General features: G+C 39.3%; 1 protein-coding gene across 4 annotated transcripts; it reads right to left on the reverse strand.

The window, feature by feature from the left end:
• Positions 1–79: 79 nt before the first annotated feature.
• On the reverse strand, positions 80–20,596 carry C18H18orf54 (chromosome 18 C18orf54 homolog). 4 transcript variants are annotated; one of them, XM_021150400.2, is made up of 9 exons: positions 20,412–20,596; positions 19,790–20,113; positions 17,556–17,884; positions 15,860–16,621; positions 15,433–15,583; positions 12,001–12,103; positions 6,283–6,414; positions 4,451–4,521; positions 80–1,251 (listed from the first exon to the last, which is right to left on the reverse strand). In XM_021150400.2, exons 3-9 carry the CDS (start codon positions 17,845–17,847, stop codon positions 1,179–1,181), a joined length of 1,584 nt encoding a protein of 527 aa, XP_021006059.1. In that variant the 5' UTR covers positions 17,848–17,884; positions 19,790–20,113; positions 20,412–20,596; the 3' UTR covers positions 80–1,178. The 4 variants fall into 4 exon arrangements, with proteins under 4 accessions (XP_021006059.1, XP_021006061.1, XP_029327758.1 ...); XM_021150402.2 differs by having other exon boundaries at positions 17,610–17,884; positions 20,412–20,490; XM_029471898.1 differs by having other exon boundaries at positions 15,944–16,621; positions 20,412–20,490.

Raw genomic sequence — 20,596 nt, forward strand, 5'->3', positions numbered from 1 at the left:
AGACTAACCAGAGGGCACAGAGACAGTACCCTAATTAATAAAATCAGAAATGAAAAAGGAGACATAACAAAATATATCTTAAAATAATTGTTTATTGAATTATTAACAGTTGAAAATATTAAAATCATGTTCTATAAGAACAACTTTGGGTAAAATGTTAATTTGTAGTCTTTGACCATACACTAATTTCATCAGGCTTGTAAATGCATTCTCCATGCTTTATTACATAATTCTGGTTCTTGATGAAGATGTTTTCTACTTATTATAAATATTAATATTTGCTTAGTAGAAACTGCAAAACACAACTCTGCTCAGTTCTATCTAGAGATAAATTTGGAACACTATAGTAAATAGCTTTAAATTATAATTGTTTTGGGATTTTCTACACTCATATTTTGTTCAGTTTCAGATTTTTCATAATGTCATAGCTTTTAATAGATTGAGGTTAACCCAAATCTAAAATCTGGGGAACTACATATCAAATATTAAATTCACAAATATAGTCTCAAATAATTTGTCAACTGTTAAGTATTATCAAGATTATCTTACAAAGAATCAATTAATTGAATTAAGTAAAAAAAGATTCTATGGTGTCATAATAAAAGAACATTCCATTAACACTGAGTCACAAACTATTTAAATGTCATTTACAAACAGAACATCTTAAATATCCAATGTATAAAACTTTAGAAGTAGCAAAATGACCCCTAGGACACAACAATGTAGGTACTCATTGTTGAGTACTTGTAGGTGGTACTCCTGTAGGTGCTTGAAAATACTCAGTACACACACATTCAAAGATAACATTTAGATGATTTGGGAAGAAGCTAAAAGATTTTACAACCAAGAATTAAATGGCAAATGATAAGACTGTCGATAAAAACTGAGTCCAGATAAATAGCAAGAAAGGAAATTATCCACTTATGAATATTAAAAAGTTTTCTGGTCTGAGGATCCACGTACTACTTCAGGATATATCTTAGTGTCTTCCACTTTTGTTTTCATATAAAATCGGGCCTATGAATATTTCCAAGTTCCGATTCTTAGCTGTAAATCCACTTGAACTGGTGACAGGATAACGCGTGGCTAATGTTCACTTTCTCAGTGTCAGTAACAGCAAAGAGTACGTAACTCATTGGGTGGTGACTGTTTATTGCGGTGAAGGCTTATTTTCCTCTTCACTTCCTTGGTGACTGTCTCCCACTGGTGTCATCGACCAGGTCTCTCAGGCGGGATAAATGTTGTAAGGCCCTTTATTAAAAAAATAGAAAATACATTATAAATGAATATTGAGAAGTGAATAGCCAATATGTGAAGCAAGAAATGATGAACTTATTGTTTAAACTTCAAAGTTACTGTCAGAAATTAAGTTACAGAAAAACAAAACTTTGAGAACTCCTTTTTTATAAACTAACATCTGAACAAGTAATAACTAAAATAACTTAATGTTATATAAACATTTGCTTTAATATTCAGTTTTTAGATAATCTGCCAGAGCCTAATAAACAATAGTATCACAGGCATCATATTTAATAAAATATTTTTCATATACTTTCCCTAATAGCTGTGCAAAATTAATTTTTGTCATACTATATGTATCATCTAGAAACAAGGCATGTAATTCATTTAATGTTAACGGTGAAGATAGTTTAAATTTTAAAGATATAGCTTGAAGTCAGTAAAAAAATTCTCAGTAAAATTCATCTTTCTTCAAAGATGTATTTTATTTATTTTAGTGTATGTGAGTACACTGAAGCTATCTCCAGACACACCAGAAGAGGGCATCAGATCCCATTACAGATGGTTGTGAGCCACCACCATGTAGTTGCTGGGAATTGAACTCAGGACCTCTGGAAGAGCAGTCAGGGCTCTGAACCTCTGAGCCATCTCTGCAGCCCAGTAAAACTCATTTTTGTTGAGAAGAAAAACAAGCAACTGCTCCAGTAAGGATGACTATGCACACACTTTCACAGTGCACATTACATAAAGCCCACACCATCAGCTTCAAACTCTATTAACTACATGTAAAAGAACGGAACTCCATCCTTATTTCTCTTTCTCTTCACAGAACAGCTGCAAATGCAGCAAGGACCTCAGGCCCAATATTAGATGCAATAGCCGGAGTCTGACAAGAGGGGAATTAGGAAATGTGCTTAAACTTACAAGCACCGGAAGAAACTTTCTGAACAGGAAAACCCAGTAGCACAGACATTAAGACGAAAGTAAAGAGACAGCCTACCAAGAGGAAAAAAATCCATACCATCTATATAGCAGACACAGATTTAGTGTCCAGAATATATGAAGGTCTCTAGAAAACCTAAAAACCAAAACCAACAACAACAAAAACAGAAAAATAAAACAAAGAGGGAGGGAAAGACGGAGGGAGGGAGGGAGGGAGGGAGGGAGGGAGGGAGGGAGGGAGGGAGGGAGGGAGGGAGGGAGGGAGGGAGGAGAAAAAAACCCAGCACCAAATTAACATTGGGGCAGGAGCAGCACTGGGGAGAAGGCTCAGTGGTTAAAGAGCACAATTGTGTACAAACGGTGGCTCACACCCACTCATAACTCAGGGAACCCAGTGCCCTCTCCCGACCTCTACAAGGGACCAGGCACACATGTGCTACACATATACACAAGCAGGCAAAACATTCATATATATAAAATAAAACTTAGTCCAAAAATAACTTTAGTTGAAGCAGGCAATTAAACAGGTTAATTGAAGCAGGTAATTAAAAATTCCCAAAAGAAGAAATTCAAGCAAGAGAAGGAGTATGAGGAGTAACAGTAAAGATCCTGAACACCTGTGTGGAAATCTGGAACTGTGGAACTGGAAAGTATATGCATGCACACATTACAAGTTTAAGTGGAATTACCCTATTACAGTGGGACAATGCCTTTCCTAGACACCATAGGCTATCAAGTAGAAAGCCCACTGTCAGATACAAGTTATCGCTTCCCAAAACGTTTGCCAGTACAGTCCCACAACCTCCCCCAAATATTATAGGCTATGACCACTGTTCTTGACCACCCTCCAATATTTGATGGTAAAACCCTCCTGCTGAAAACACCGCACACTTAAATCTAGAACACAGAGAAGTCAAGCTGGTGCCAAGACGAAAGCTGCACCTCTACTGCCTCGTTTTCACAGTACTGAAAGATACTGTGTATGTTACTGAAGGAGAAAAGTAGTTATTAATTCTACCTAGTTGTGAACCCTACGAGCTACAATAGCTAGCGGTCTGATAAGATGTGCCTCTCGTATGACAGTGGCATGAATGTTTTGGGAGTAACCAGGCACTTTCTGCTTGGATTTAAGGTCAGCTGCATAAGACATAACTCCTATTTTGCCCATTATGTCCAAGACCTCCTGGCTAGGTGGCCATAGGCCCTCGGGGAGAACCTACTACTATTGTTCTTCTAAATGTGCATGGCATTACAGTGACTCCTCATGACCCATCTCACAAGCTCCATCACCAGATTCCTTCAGTAGTAGATGGTGATTAGCATAGAGGTGCGCATCTGGCCAACATGAAGGAAATAAAAGACTGGGGAAGTCTTTTATTTTTCTAAAAAACCTAAATGAGGCTTCTATATCACACCCACTCCTCCCAGGGCTCAGAGATCATCTCACCTCATATCTTTATAACCAAATGCAAACATAAAGAGCCTTACTACCTGACAACAGAAACAACTTGTAGTCTTCACTACATTTTTCTTTAGGACAACTAAGGAAGATAAACGTGTATCTTTCTATGAAAGTCCACACACACACTGCATTTGTGTAGAAGTTAGAGAACAACTTGTAAGAACTGGTTTTGCCCTTCCACTACAGAGGTTCCGAGAACTGAAATCAGATCACTGGGCTTGGCAGTAAGTGCTCTTACCTACCGAACCCTCGTGGCAGCCTCAGATACGTTAAATAATGATGCATTTACGACTAGATGAACTCATTTCATGACATATTATTGTTATAGGATATCCACATCAGGACTAAATATCTCAAATGTCTGCTTTATTCTGAAATAAAGAATTGGACCCACTCAGATCCATTACGTTTTGTATGTCCAAGTGCATCTCTTTAGCCCTTAGAGCTGGTTAACTAGGAAATTACACAGGTTTAAGAGCAAGCAATCTTCTTAAAAAGCAGTGCATTCCATGACTAAGGAAGACAATGTTGACCTCTGGCCTCTACATGCAAAAAACACACACAAACAATACATAAACACACACACACCACATATAACATGTGCTACACACACACTACATAAACACACACACCACATATAACATGTGCTATAAACACACACACACACACACCACATATAACATGTGCTACAAAAACCGTAAGTGTGCCTTCCAAACATTTACTCTGGGAACTACTAAATTTCACCCTAATTTCTGTCAAAGGAATGACTAAAATGGATTTGTGTCCACATTAGTAAACAATACTTACTTGTGAAGAGACCTAGTAATAGGCATCATATTTTCCTTCATCTGTAATTTAGACAAATCATCCTCTGACACCTATGATTAAACCCAAAAGAAACAAAAACATTTGAAATACTCAATTCATTGCACCAAACGATTTTTTATGAAGAGCAATTAATACTTCCATTGTTCTTTCATTTGAAAATTACAACTACTTTGACTTTCTGTTCAATGCTCCTAAGATATGTGTCTAAGCACATGGCCATTCCAGAATCACACTGCTTGAAATTACATCTTAACAGACAAGGTTAAGTGTCACTGATGTTTAAGAGAAGGACTGAAGGACTGATTACACTGTATCTTAAAGCTATGACTGGAGTGTCAGAGGAGAAATGACACAGACTGTGTGATACCCAGGCTGATTCACTCATATTGATTATTGTAATGCTCTACTGAATGGCAGTAAAACTGATTGGGAAAATAAGCCAGGCACAGAAAATCAAACAATGAAAGATCTCATTTACATATGGAATCTGAAAAGTACCACTCTTAAAGCCCCAGAGCTGAAGTTACAGACAGTTGGGAGCCAGCCTCCATCCATGGGTGCTGGGACGCTCGTGTGGGCCGTCTGAAAGAGAATGCCTTCTTAACCGCGGAGCTAAACTCACTGGATCACAGAGTAAACTTAGAGGCTGGCTGAGTGACGACAAATGAAATATTAGTAAACATATGACATCACACGCAGAAGCGGGTAAGTCCAAGATAGCTATTTGTAACAGATTTTACATATTCTAACCAAAAAAAAAATGATATAAGGTGGATATATACCAATTGGCTTGATTTAGCCATTCAATAATCTATAACTCTTTAATATATCATATTACACCAAAAATATCCTTTTATCACTTGTGACCAGTGGCAATTAGAATTCACAAGTACATATAAGAGAATTTAAATTCTATGGTTCTGTATTTTGAAAATTCATCTGCTACATGAAAGCAGAAACACATTTTTCAAAATTTCTAGAAATACACAATTTTTATAAAAATGCATTATCCTCACAAATGCCAATAAACACATAAAAACAAAACTAAATCTGCTATTCTGAGATACACAGGTGGAGAAGTCTAACATTAAGAACATCTTCTAGGTTTCACAGATTCTGTGTTTGTAAGAAGCCAGAGAGATGAATCTGTAGGATGTGTAAAGATGGCATTGGTGCCTGTCTATACTGTAACTGTAGCAGCAGCAGCTCTACGATGATGGGCATAAGCATGAAATAAAAAGAAAAGATAGCTTGGGAGCAGAGAAAGTAACACTTTAGGAGTGTAATTCTAATAATACTAGGTGTGAGTGGAATAATTCCTAAAAAGTATATAATTAGAATACAATTCTCTGGCATGTACTGTGTTAGTATGCTCATTTACAGACAACTACAGGTAATTCTAAAACAGAATCTGGTGAAGTCTGATGAAACTTTGAATGTAGAATGATCCTACAGCTCGAGTGTTGATCCTCCAATGGTGGAACTCTTTGCAAGACTGTAGAAAGGGAGTGGAGGAAGTTGATCACAGGCCTGAAGGTCACACTGGTCTCCAGCCCCTCCCTTACTCTGTTAGTCTCAGTTGGCTCCTGAGATGCACAGCCTCTCCTAATTCTACTCCCAAACACCACTGCTCCTGCTGCCTTCATGGTCTGCCTCACCATGGGCCCAGAATCAGAGGAGCCAAAGACTATGGCTGAAACCTGTGAAACCACAACCAAGATAAACCATGCTTCTGTCACGTATCCCGCCACTAGCATGACTAGCACAACTGTAGATAAACGCATACGTCTCAATCCCAAGTTTGCGCTTACTTGCTTAATCTCTTCTTCAGGCTCTGTATTTTTATTCTTATTAAAACTTTCTTGTACTGTCTGAAGGTTAAATAACATTTGTTTCAAAGCTTCAACAGGACCATGATGTTTGCCTCCAGATAGAGTAGAGCTCTAAAGGTAAATGAAACGAGAAAATTAACCATTCAAATATAAAAGGAAAATGGTACATTGCACAATATCCTCAAAATAAATTAATGCAAAAGTCAAGACAACAATGTACTGAAATTTGTTTTAAAAATCAAATCTTCTACATCTGTGGTCTTACCTAGCATCAGACCCTGCAGGCTGTAATACTAACTCACCAGAAGAGATGCACCTACTGGTGTAGAAGTCACATGACTGTTATGAAATAGTGCTCTCTGATTGAATTTGAGGCATGCTCCCTAGAAGGGACTTTCATGACGTCTGGCCAACAGCCTACAGCTAGAGGAGGCCACAGGTCTAGGACACGGCTTTACTACTGTTACTCTGCTAAGAGGCCAAGCTGTCCAACTGTTTCCTAAACATTTCTAGTTATAACCACAGACCTGAGCTGCTCTCAGAAAGCTTCTTTTAGGAGTGGACATTGACAGTAGTCAAGGGAGAGATGCATAACCGGATAAAGTGATGGAAAACAAGATAGACTCAGCCATAATCCAGACTCCTATACTAGGAACATCAAAGGTACGGGAGCATCAATGAAGAGGAAACAGAAGAAAGCGGTGGACGAGAGGGAGAAGTGCTGTGGTGTCCTCTGGAGCTCACAACAGGTCTGGTTACCTGGACAAGACCTACAGAAGATAAACCAGCCAACAGGCCAGCACAGATGGGATAAATGGTCTGGAGGCCCCGTCCATTCCTGAGGAGTGACTAGAAGTTGATAGTTGCTGGGAAAGGGATGTGGCCACTGGCAGGTTTCTCTGCTCCAGTGGATGACACCACATTCATCACAAATAGGCAGCACTAACCGGACTTAGTGTGCTACAAAAACAAACAAAATAAAGAAAACAAGACCTGAAGCTGAGAGAGGGACATGTTGGGAGCATATGGGAGAAGAGGGTGAAAATGGGGGCATATACTAACATATATCATTGCATATATGTATAAAATTCTCAAATAAAAAGGGGGGGACATGTGGGTGTGTGCATGCACACACATGCTCATTAACTACCCTAGGCATGGGCCTCACTTGCAGTGCTGTTGATACACCCAGTATCGCTCCACTGGAGAAAAATTTTTAAAAACCAAACTACTAACTCATCATTTCTCCACACTCTGTCTTGAGGTAAAATTACTTAATAAAGAGTTTAGCATATTCCTCCTAGTTCTTGATTCTTTAAAATGAATATTACACATTTACATAATGCCTCTAAATCCACAGCTTTTGATGTTCTTTTCCAATATCTAAAGAAAGTTATTTATCAAGTGAGTGAGAACTAGATTTCAAGCAGATCTCAATTACATTTCAAGTATGCTTTCACGGTTGGTACAAGGGAAAGAGAAAGCCTTAGTCACGGGCTTGTGAAAAAATGTCAAATTGTGCAGTCACCGTGGAAATGAAATGATTAGCCCTCACAAACTGAAAAAAAGAAGTGCCATTTAACCCGGCTGTATGACTCTCGGTAATATACCCAAAGAACTGCGCCAACACACCACAGAGATACCTGAGCGGTCATGTGTACTGCTGCACTATACTTAATGGCCAGGAAACAGAACCAACTTGATGTCCAGCAAAAGTTGGATATTTAAAAAAGATACGGTATATAAACACAACCAAGTTTTAGGCAGACGTAAAGAAAAGTAAAATCATTACATTTGCCAAGAAAATGGATGAAACTGGAAATCATGTTAAATAAGCTAAACTCCAAACTACTTCCTTTCCTGATAGACATTAGATTTAAAACTATGTTTTAAGTCATATGTTTTCACACAGAGATGTCGTCTTTTTACCTCCTCAGATCCTTCCACTTTAAGACCTAACAACCATCATACTAACTTTCCATGTATTGAAAAAGATAACAATATTAACTATAGAACAGGGTGATGAGAGTGTTTGCAGAGTCTACAGAGCTTTTAATTTATTTGTCTATTTGGGAATTTATACCTCATGCTGGCCTGCAACTTACAATCCTACTTCCACCTTCGGAGCACCACAGGCTCATGCCATTTCTTGTGAAGTTCCTAAAGTGGCTACTTCATAGGCACAAAACCCAAGATACTTCTTTTCTTAGAAGGTGGGGGAGAAGAATGAGGAGTGCTTAAATGGTACTATGGTTTAGCTTGAGATAAAAAAGCTCTGGAGACAGTTGTTGGTGATCTATAAAATAATATCACGTTACTATAATGCCACTGAAACATACGCTTAAAACAAATCAGCATGCAAATTTATGGCTTGTATTCTTTACTACAATAAAATAAAAGCTCAGAGAAAAAGGCAGCAGTGTAAGGGTCCAGGTAGGCTTAAAATCTGTACATATCATTCAATCTTCTGAGACTTATCACTGAAATTTAATAGTGAATGTTTGGGGAAATCATTCTGTTCGTGACTCAGTAATGTTTCATACATACAAAAAAACTATTTAAACATCTAACAGCCTAAAGTCTGCTTCCATGTAAGCTGGTTATGGAGAAGTGTCAGGGCTAGAAATAGACCCTATTTCAAAGAGAAGAGCAGAGACTGGCCTGTGGGAACTGAGCAGTGCAGAGAATCAAAGGGTAGCTCAGAGCTGAAAGCAGTAAGCCAAACCAGACAGCCCTCGGGCAGGAGTAGGCCAACATGCCCTTCATCACTCCTGGTGTAAACAGAAGCAGTCATACCCTCAAGACAAGATTAGCTCTCTCAAACTTCAAAAATGGTTGAAAGTTTGTTGACTTGTGACTTCTCCTTCAAGCTATGTGAACAATAAAGAGCACCCCTCCTGTACAGGTTCCTGACAGAGGACTGTACTAGTCTTAGTTACTCTCCTATGGCTGTGATAAAATTCCATGACCAGGGCATTTTTGGGGGCTTACAGTTTCAGAGAGTGAGAGCCTGTAACAGTAGCAGGATCAGCTGAGAACACTTGTCATAATCTACAGGTAGGAGGCAGGGAAGAAACACACTACGTCTTTTGAAATCTCAAAACCCAACCCCCAGGAGTGAAGATAGCACACCTCCTCTAACAAGGCCACACCTCCTAATCCTTCCCAAACAGTTCCATCAACTGAGGACCAAGCATTCAAACATGAAAATACGGGACCATTCTCATTCAAGCTACCAGAGTACCTATTTGCTTAAATTAAGATACCCTGGGAGCCCGAGAACAGAAAACCATCACAAGTAAGGGACCCTAAATTCAACCTGCTGCTGAAACAGATGCCAGAATTTTATGGAGAATAAGAGGTCCAATATGCTGATAATTTTATATATATCAGACATAAGTTGATTTATCCCAGGCAATAAATGGTATAGGGAGGAAGAAGGAGACCTCCCTTAGTAGCTTCATCAACCGAGAAAAACCTTGGCGTCTGATAGTTCAGAGTCTGAGGTGAGCAATTAAATAAAACTCTGAAGTGATGAGACTTACTGCTGTACAGGTCAAGAACTTTGAAGCTCCAGCACACTCTTCAATACCCACAGTCCTAGCTCTCCAGTAGAATGATCAGTGCTTGAGAATTTAGGAAGACAGCAGCCTACACAAATAACTACTCTCTGCCTTCTCTCTGTACTCCAAAAATGTGATAGATGCCTCCCAGCTAGAATATTGACCACTTTGAGAAAGAAGAACTGAGAGTGGCTAGAGAGTGAGCAACTAAGCATAGGCAGCAGAGGGCAGCAGAGGGTCCTGGTGCACACAACACAGGGAAGATAAGACAATGCAGACAACTCTAGTAGGCATCCAACCCTTGTCCAACACAAGGTCAACATCAGCACCAATCACAGGAAAAATGCCAAGAGTCCACAAACCAACTGACCTCTACCCCATGTACAGAGGTCTCCAATATCTGACAGCCCAGAAAGCAATGCTAACGTCCAGTCTGAACTTCGCTCTTTTCCCTTTTTGCTGCATGCTTCTCTCTCTTTTTTTTTTTTAACTATTCTTTAGCTCTGGTTTTATGTCTTGATTTTTTACTCTCAAAATACTTATCTAGGTTCATGTATTTTTTTCAGTATGAGACAATTTTTCTTTTCTCTTTTGTTTTGCCTCATGTTTCCCCTTTCTTTATATTTAGTACTGTTCTGACTTTGTCTTATTTTTAAAAATCCTTTAATATTTTTGTTGTTGTTTTATCTAATTTTACTTATGAATTTTTTCATTATTTGGGAACTATTTGCATTTTTCTTCCATTTTAATATTTGTTAGTTTCTGGGTCTTTTCTCTTTCCTTCTCTCCACTCTCCCCCAGCATACCTCTTCTTTTTCTGCCTTTATGTTACCTCACTGTGACACCCCGCCCCCTTACTCTTTTGTGACCTCTAAACCTATCTGTGAGTAATTTCTGACCTGTTAGCACTTCCACATACTGTGGTTACTGGTGACATACTAATGGGCTCTATTTCTCTATCTCTGATGACTTAGTATTGTTGATGTTACAATTGGGTGTCCTCTTTTCTCACTGTTAATGCTGAGGGATGGAGGTTTCCTTGAAATTGAAATATTTCACCAGGACGGAGAGTTAGACTCATGAGACTCAAGTTTAAAAGGAAAGGTCACACATGTAGAGAGACAGAACTAGATGCAAGTCCAAGATAAATGTGAGTACATGAGCATCTCTACGGCAAAAGAAAGAGAAAACGGCGTAGAGAGGCAGAGTATGGTCAGGGCATGCTACCTCGGACCTATGCCAGACCTTCACATTTCTTCTAAAATGTGTTCCTCCACCAATGTTCCTTTACTGATGCCATCCCCTCGCTGCTTGGCTAAAACATCTCGGACTCCTTCAAGACACAGCTCACATCTGGCAACGGCTGAGTACCTCCCATGTGCCTACCCTACCAAATCCACTGCTCCACTATTCTGGAGACTGCAGCAGACTCCCAAATGAGGTCACTGCTCCTTCTCTAGGACCCTAACGTGCTCCTCACACGGCATCTTCTGCTTCCCAGATTTCCTGGCCATGTCACCACCTCCCTACCATTCTACTGTTTGCTTCTTCTGACAGAGCTAATCTGACTCACTCTGATAATCCTTGAACATGTCAGGCATATTCGTACTTTTAGCTGAAATCATGTATCATTTCTTCAATGCATGTATATAATTCGTACTTGTAAGACATATAAACTCACTTTGTAAAATAAGGTGATAATTTAAACTATGATGTGTATTACTACTGAGAAACACAAGCCTCAATGACCAACTGGCCTACAAAGAAAGATCATTTCCCCCTCAATGGTCTCCTTTATGTTTTCCAGAAAAAAAAAATAATGACAATTTAAGTACATGTATAAATCAGCTCAGTTTCTTATACTTTACAATACTAAAGTCCTCAAAGTACTAAATTCTTGTACTTTAAAATACTAAATATCCTGAAAATGGCTGAAGTTTGGTGGATTGAGTTGTATCCATGACATTTATTTTTGGTCACTAGTAAAATATTTTGAAGTGCACGCACTCACATGTGTGTCGTGTGGAAAACTGAACGTGTGAACTTTGTGTTGATTTAGAATGTTAACTACGAGAAATCACTCTGCATAACTTAACTGCAGACTCTTTTTAATATCAACGTTCACTTTACTCACCTGATTCCCATCCTTTAAAAAGTCCTCAAGAAACTCATTCCCACATTGTGTCCTGGAACTTCGTTGAGGACTGTCATCAGCTTTAACAGGGACAGGAGGTTTGCTGCACAGGATTTCAAGGATACAAGCAGTAATTTTAAAAGTAGGCATTATATAATTCAAATGCTTTCTGTTAAAGACAAGTGAGGCTGTAGAGCTAGCTTAGGCAAGAGTACTTGTGCTATTGCACAGGACTCCATCCTTCTCCAGCATCCACATCTTGTGGCTCAGAACCACTGGCAACTCCAGCTCCAGGAGACACAACCATCTCTTCTGGTTTCCTCAACACTGCAAAGGCACACACACACACACACACACACAACCCATACACACACAACACACACGTGAATGCGTGCACTTCAAAATATTTTACTAGTGACCAAAAAATAAATGTCACGGATACAACTCATATTAAAGCCGTGTATTAAGTCCTCTACCTTGTCCCTAAGCTGATACCAGAATCCGTCCTTCTGTACCCTCTGCTTGTCCTTTCCGATTTTAAAGACGATCCTTATATAAAGGAAACTTCTATTCATCAAATAAATAGTCCAACTATGGAATAACTTCAGCTCTAAAGACGATAATTATATAAAGTAAACGATTTTTCCTTGACTGGATCCCCCAACTATGGAATAACTTCGAAAATTCATCTGTTTGACACAGTACCTTTTCCCAAGTAAATACAGTGAGAGCTGGGAGTGTAGCCCAGTGGTAGAGTCCCAGCCAAGCATGCAGGGGACTCTAGGTTAATTCCTCCGTGCCATGCATACATACCAAACAAATTATTTACCTAAAGATATAGAAAGCTTAAAACTCCGGAGAGACTTTACCTAAGTGGTAGTTTTATGTTCTTCCATGAGACAACAGGACAAACCCACCTCGGAACTATTATTAGTGGGGGGAAACTAAGGAAAGATTTAATTTTTAAAATCTAAACTCCAAACTGAAAATTCTAATCCCAGTCCCAACTCTATATGACCTTCAGTAATTTACCTGCCTAATTCAGAGAATCTGCATTTATTATCTTTATTTCAGAGATAATTGTAAAATAATTCTCTATGCACCTTACATATTTAGTAGTCATTCAATAATCACTTCTTCCTTGATGTTCTGAGTAGTAAGGAATACTAATGTCAAAAATAAGAATTTTCTGAATTAAACTGTATTTATCACAAAAATAAATGAAATTACCCTAGTACTTTATATATCATTATAACATATTTATAACTTAAAAACACAATACCTAGTAAACTTTATAAAACACTTAAACATTGCATGGTAATTATTTCAAGAAGCACTTCTTAGTTGACATATTTTACTTATAACTTGCTTAGTCTGGGTAGTCTTTTTACTCACAACTCAACAATATGCTTTTATATATCCATATTGAAGATAGATGCAGAACAGACATGCTCATTACCCTATCCTATTTTTATTTTTAACATTTTCGCAACAAAAATTTGTTTAAAGAATCTTTTGTTGACTTTAATTAAATGCTACATTTTAGTGTGTGTGTCTGTGGTATATATATATGTGTGTGTGTGGTAAGTATGTATATGTGGGGGCATGTGTGAGGTGTGTGTGGCACGTGTATGTTTGTGTGTATGGGGGTCATGTGTGTCTGTGTGTGGCATGTGTGTATAGGTATGTGTGTGGTGTGTACGTGTACATACACGTCTGGTCCACAGTCAATGAATGTCACATGTCTTCCTCTATTGTTACCCATCTTAATTTCTGAAAGTCTTTCACTGAACCTTTGGCTTTCCTATTAAGCAAGACTAGTTTGCTATAAACAAACAAACAAACAAACAAACCTTCGAAAGCACTGGGATTACAGTGTACACCACCACCTCGGCTTTCCTTAGGGGCTGGAGATCCAACCTCTAGTCTGTGTGCCAGCCCCTTAAGCCATGGAGATGGCTGCCCAGGATTCACATTCTCCCTTTCCAACACTAACTTTATGGCTTCCTTTTTTATTCTGCCTGATCCTGGACCGCCTTGCCAGCATCAGCTAAGATCCATTTACTCTTCTTGGCAATCCATCTTTTCTTTTTCTACAAGCACAATACTTGTAAACTGATGCTCCAAGACTGAAGTGCTAGGTGCGAGCTACGGGGTCCAATCACTGCTATTACTCTATAAACTGCAAGTCTTATCGTCTAATTGCAAACATATACAGTAAATGCTTTGGAAAGTCCACGCCTCCCCAGCTCCGCTCCAACTTTTCTCCTCATTTGATCATGACTGTAAACACTGCAGCTATTCTTTTATTCACACAAAGACTAACTGATTAGGAAATAAAAAAATTTAAAAAGGATGTTAAATAAGTGAGCCAATTATAAATCTTTTTAAAAAGCATATTGAAGTAGCATGAAAAATAAAACGAAAACTAGAAAATCAAGTTTTATGAGCAATCATCAACACTACAGGAACACTACACTGACTTCATAGACAGTTTGCCCCAATCAGAAACTAGCCTCAGTACTTCATTTTCAAATTGAGTCCTCTCAACAACTCTATGTAACTATTAGTTCTCTATCTTTAAAATGTAGAGGACTTACAGAGCTATCAAAGCAAGAAGGGAAGACATGAGGACAACAGTCAGTGTTGGCACCCAAAGTATCCGACTGAGAAACAAGCAGAAGGAGGCCACGTACTCAGCAGGCTGACAGAGGAGGACTGAGAGCAGAGGGCCAGCCTAGGCTACAGAGCATGACACTGTCTCAAGAAAGAAAACAGGATACGGGAATTATAAAATATAATCAACTATTAGAGCCTGAGACACAGGTGCCGCTCACCAAAATTGCATTTCTGCTAAGTGCAAATGTGGTGTTACTAATGAAAACAACTCTTTCTACATAAGCTCCAGTCAGTACCAAACTCATCTTAGGTGTGCAGGTGCTTTTTTAATTATTCCAAGAAACAGTACCATAGGGAGATTGAGTATACAAATGAGAAGAACCCTAGGAACTACAACAGACCATATCTCAAAATGTACTGCCACTTCAGGAAAGCAGGAAAAAGAGAAAATCAAAACGTGAACAAGACATGAATAGCAGGTGTTGGGAAGGCAACAGTTAAAAAGTAAGGAATTCAATAGCACTATTCCATTTGCCAAAGAAATGTTTATGCAAGTTCTAGATAATTTAACACCAAAGCAAAATGAACATGCAGCAGGTATTTTTTAAAAGCACATGAAACATGCAGCAGGTATTTTATAAAAGCACATGAAACACTCTATCATCTTGGAGTAACAAATGGAAACTGCCTCGTAAGCAGTATGGAAGCTACATCACACCACGACATTAACTATTAAGTTATGTGGTGGAAAGCGCGTCTGATGTTGACATCATGCTTTATCATTTGGCTCACTTAACAATGTCACTTACTTACAAAGCAACAGGGACATTTTCCCACGTTCGTTCTGCTTCCAGTTTATCTAAGGAGCAAGGGCTGTCCTCCTTTCCCACGGGCTTTGGTAAGTCTTCAGTAGATTGTTTGAGACTCTTCTTAGCCTTCAGGATAAGCAACTCAATTTTGTCACCTAATTTCAAAAACACTCTTTAAGACGAAAATAGAAATCTCAAAAGACCTCAGTCAACAGGAAGTAAAACACTGGCAATGTACACGTCTCTATCAGCAAATCAGGATAGTGGGGTAATGTAAGCAAGGAAAACAGAGATAAAGACTTTAACAGCTTAAAAGTACTAAAGATCATATGCATTCTAAAAGTGTAATTACATCATAAAACTTCTACAGAGTATATTACATTTTAACATATCTTTTGTTTTAAAATAAAAAACTAAAAACAAAATATTACCACAGAATGGCTTTTGGGATTGTCCTGGGAGAAGTGGATTGTCACACTGACATTTAAATTCATTACCTAATCCTTTATACTCACTGAAGGAGTCTGTTAAGTTTGAAGGTTTAAAAGAATATTCAAAACAATCTATTTTATTTAACAGCTGATTTGTTCTTTGTGTTTGGTAACTATGTATAGGGTGATATTCATCTTCGTTAAGTAATTTATAACCCCTTGGAGTATTTGCCTCAGGTAGCAAGTCTTGATTATGGAGCCAAATTGGATACTTAAAGTCAGGTATACTAGTTACCCCTGAGACACTGAGGTCAGCCTTCTGGCTAGTCAGCCATCTTGGATAGTTCTTCTCGAGCCTGCGCTCTGCACTGTCCTCCGGGAAGGATGATTCTTTGGGAAAAGATAAAGATGATTCCGAAACACATTTATTTTCTCTATTAATAGGTTTTGGGGTCCTGGGCCTACCACATTTCTTTCCATTTATATTTGTATATACATAGCAAGGAACTATGTTATTCTTGCTCTTGGAAGTAGCGTCTCCATAAAAACTTGGACTATTCTTAATGTCCGATGAATCCTGTCTTCCACTGTATTTCTTGTTTGGTCGGTGATCAGGTGGAACACAAGTGAAGGAAAAGCATCCGTCCGCTGGAAGTCTTAACAAATCATCAGTTGTCAGGCTAATGGCGTCCATGTCATTAACAGTCTCTCTTCTATAGTACAAGGGGTTAAAGTGCTGCTTGGGATCAAGATTGTCAAAAGCTGAAAAACAAAACATAGTTGTGCTTATTTTTAATCATGTATTATAGTCAACAGGAAATGCAGATTAGAAATTTAGAAATAGTTTTGGTCCCCCTTTGTCATTAGTTGTGAATACAAATCTTAATCATATAAACTGACAAACAGAACACATGCTTTTTTCATATCTCTTCAGTACTTAATTTCTATATGCAGCATCAATCAGCTAAACCTGTGTGTTCTCTCACTGTTTCTTCAACTTTCTCCACCCAGACGATACACCTCTTACATTAATACAATCACAGTAAGCGGCAGAGAACAGAATACTATTAAAGTAGCTGGAAAGACAATTTGCTTTGTCTGCTACCAACCCTACAGTGGCAGAGCCTCAGAGAATGTTATCTGGTTCTCTTCACGAATAAACCACCCCTACTCTTTCCACACTACACTTCTCTGCCAGTGTTCAGTAGAGTTTATGAATTCATTTTTCCAAGCCTGTCTTCATGAAGGCTTTCTTAAGCATAAAGTTTTAGTATATTATGGCTATTATCCCACAGAATACAGATGATAAAAAATAATATTCCTCCTTCACCAGCTGAAACTGAACAAATATCAACTCAGAAAGATTGGGATTATGTAACAGCTTGTTAAACAACAGTGTCTATACTCTATCATGCCACAGAAAATGGCTGTAGTTTAGAATCAGCTACTTTCTACTGTAAATTATAGGTACCTGTGTCCTCTCCAAGGACAAAAGATCTTAGCAAAAACCTCCTGGGATCATGACAAGTAGACAATCCATTTTACAAACTATCAAGACTTCAGCAATATGGTTTGTTTGTGTTTTGGTTTTTTTTTTCAAAAATAACAAAAAGGTCCAACTTTCTAAGGCACATTTCTCAAATATGTTAAATCACCGGACATAAGAGTTTAAGCAAGCATAAAGACTAAGGCGTACCATTGTCGGGTGTATGCACATAGCTGGGAAATTGCAGCCCATTACCAACCTCACCGTCAGTGTTTGCTTTGACGGCGTTTGCACCAGGATGTTCTCTGCTCAGGTCAAAATCATCAATATAGGCCTGCAGAGCCTCGGAAGCCGAGCTGTACAGCTGGTCCTTATACACAAACGAGCTGTGGGAGCTGTGAGAGCTGTGGGAGCTGCTGCCACTCAGGCTGCCGCTTGCCAGGAGAGAAGACACTGAAGACTCTCGACAACAACCCCTGTGCTTTGTGTTTAATTTCGCCATGGCTTTCTCAAAAGGAGTTACTCGTTTCCATTAAATACTACAATACAGAAACAAAATGGGACAGTGCCAATGAATAGTGATGATAGGCAATAAAAGTTATTAAATATGCAAAGGTTTTCATGATTAAAATTACTTATTGATAATAGATAATCCTACATAAGCACTGGAAGTTCCCTGTTATCTTTACTGTTAGTCACTTCATGGATGATTTAGGAAAATGTCTGAGAACCTACTATGTGCTTGGAAATATGCAGATAAAAATTATCTGCCAATATACATGGGATAGCAAGGAAATGGTGCTTCTTTAAAAGTCCTAAAAGCTACTATAGACAGTCTTTATTATGGTGATATATTTTATGACATCATAATACCTAACAATTTCCAATAGGTACTATTTTTTATAAGCCTACTGCCAAGCATTACAGACAGCTGGCAATCAATTTTTAAGCCATTAAATAAGGCATCAGAAATAAGCATCAATATGAAACTTTAGCCAAAAGTAAGTAACTTTAGAAAACAAAATAATATTTACAAAAAATTAAAATTATTTCAGAATGAGCTAGCTATAAGCCTTTTATTAAAAAAATGTTAAGAGTAGCCTTCATTTTTCATATCCTCAGTACATTTTAATTTTTTAAAATGTTATGTGTATGGGTATTGTGCCTACATTTATGTCTGTGTACTTTATGTATGCCTGTCGCCCAGGGAGATCAGAAAAGGGCTGCATATCCCATGGAACTGCTGTTACAGACAATTGTGAGTCAACATGTGGGTGCCAGGAATTGAACCTGAGTCCTCTGGAAAATCAGCCAGTGCTCTTACCCACAGCATTTCTCCAGCTCCTGTAGTTTTAATTCTTAAAAAGTTTCACCTTCTTAAGAAAGTTTAACTGGAGAGCCCAGGGTGGTGACACACACCTTTTATCCCAGCACTTGGGAGGCAGAGGCCGGTGAATTTCTGAGTTCGAGGCCAGCCTGGTCTATAGAGTAAATTCCAGGACAGCCAGAGCTATACAGAGAAACCCTGTCTCGAACCCCCCACCCCCCCAAAAAAGAAAGAAAGCTTAACTGGTTTGGAAATGAATTCAATGTAATCAGCTTTATGTTTTTCTAGTAAAATTGAGAGAGCTTTTAGCACAGTAGTAACATCTACTTTTGTAAACAAGAAATAATGGGATAGACATGGATTAATTAAGGACATTGTAGTCACTGAGAATTGAAGGATCCTCTGTACTAAAATAAAAACCTTCACACATAGGTTGTGATGCACACTACAATGTTGCAATGTCAATAGTTCAATTCTGGCTGTAAGTTTGTAAATTTTTTGTTTGATGTAGTATTAGCAATGTCAAATTTGACTTTAAAGTATAACAAATGTTCTAATTAAGAGGGGACAGGGCTGTAGTCGCTCTAGCCTATCTTCCTAGCACTCCCGGGCTGAGGGAGAAGGTAGCACTGGGTAGTGATAGCAGGACGTTAGTAAGACAATGCTCTTCTCCATTCCTGAACGCTCTGCTATTGGTTTTTCTCTAAAGAATAACGGAACAAAGTCAATTTTGTGCTTTCTTTATCCTTCTTACAGATCTTTAAATTAGCTCAATTTAATTCGCCTCGATGTTTGTCACAAATCAGGATGCCAATTTTATGTCACAAAACCTTAAGAACAAGCAACATCTTGTTGCTTAAAGGGAGAGATGTTGGTTGGATTTAGTTCTTAAGAGAGTTATCTGAGTTATCTCCATTTACAAGGCAAGAAACAAAACCCGCAATTCTTAGGGAAAGTTTCAAGTCCATAGCTAAGTAAAATAGTTTAAGAGACCCCGGTACATACACCTAACAGCTCTGCTGCTAACAACTATCAACAAAATTTAATTGTTTGTGATCCCCTCCCTCACATTTCGGTCACATATACACATATTTTAAGTAAATATCATATATCTTACCATTCCCTTCAGAAGTGCCGGTTTCAATCTCCCGAAATAAATCCATCGCGGTGCAGAATAAAAGTTAGGGCAAGAAATGTCAACTACCTCGATTCAAAACACAGACGACCCGACCGCGTCAAATGAGTGCCAGGGAGATAGATGGACGCTCTGGAAGTGGAGCACAACTCTTGGAACCCGCTGCTCTCTGGTTTAGCCTTCCAAGGGGAGGGCAGCGGCGACGGGTCTGGAACACCGGTTATGGCAGGCCTTGGGCTGCAGAGACTGGGACCATCCCTGTGCGCTGGGTGTGGCTGTCGGGCTGGCTCCGGGATGGCAGCGTCCCTTTGCGTGTGGACACAGACATGGCCTTGGGTGAGGACCTTCATCCCTCCGCACCCGGGGCCGCAGGGGATGCTGAGTGACAACGATCCCCCGAACCTCAAGCCCCTGCACCCGGCAAGCTTCCTGGGGCCCCTCGGGTCACCGCACCCCGGGACACCCCTACTCTTCTTCCATACCGTGCCCTCCCTTAGAAGGATCCCCCCACCCCCGGTCCCTCTGTCCCTCCGTCCCTCCACCCCAGCACCCGCGTCTCCCTCCTGCTGCGGAAAGGATGCTGCGCTCCCCGCAGAGGGCTCACCAGGACACTTTTATTTTAAAGCGCGCACTTCCAGACTCCGGGCGGCGGACAGCCCAAGCCCTGCCCAAACCGGACGACGCGACAAAGCATCCCCGAGCGCGACACCGCCCTCCTCGGGACCGCTATTTCCTCCGCCACCGCAGGAAGGCCAGACGCCCGCGCTCGCTTTCAAACCGACCCAACAT

Source organism: Mus caroli, chromosome 18 (genome assembly GCF_900094665.2).
Source record: "Mus caroli chromosome 18, CAROLI_EIJ_v1.1, whole genome shotgun sequence".
NCBI lineage: Eukaryota > Metazoa > Chordata > Mammalia > Rodentia > Muridae > Mus > Mus caroli.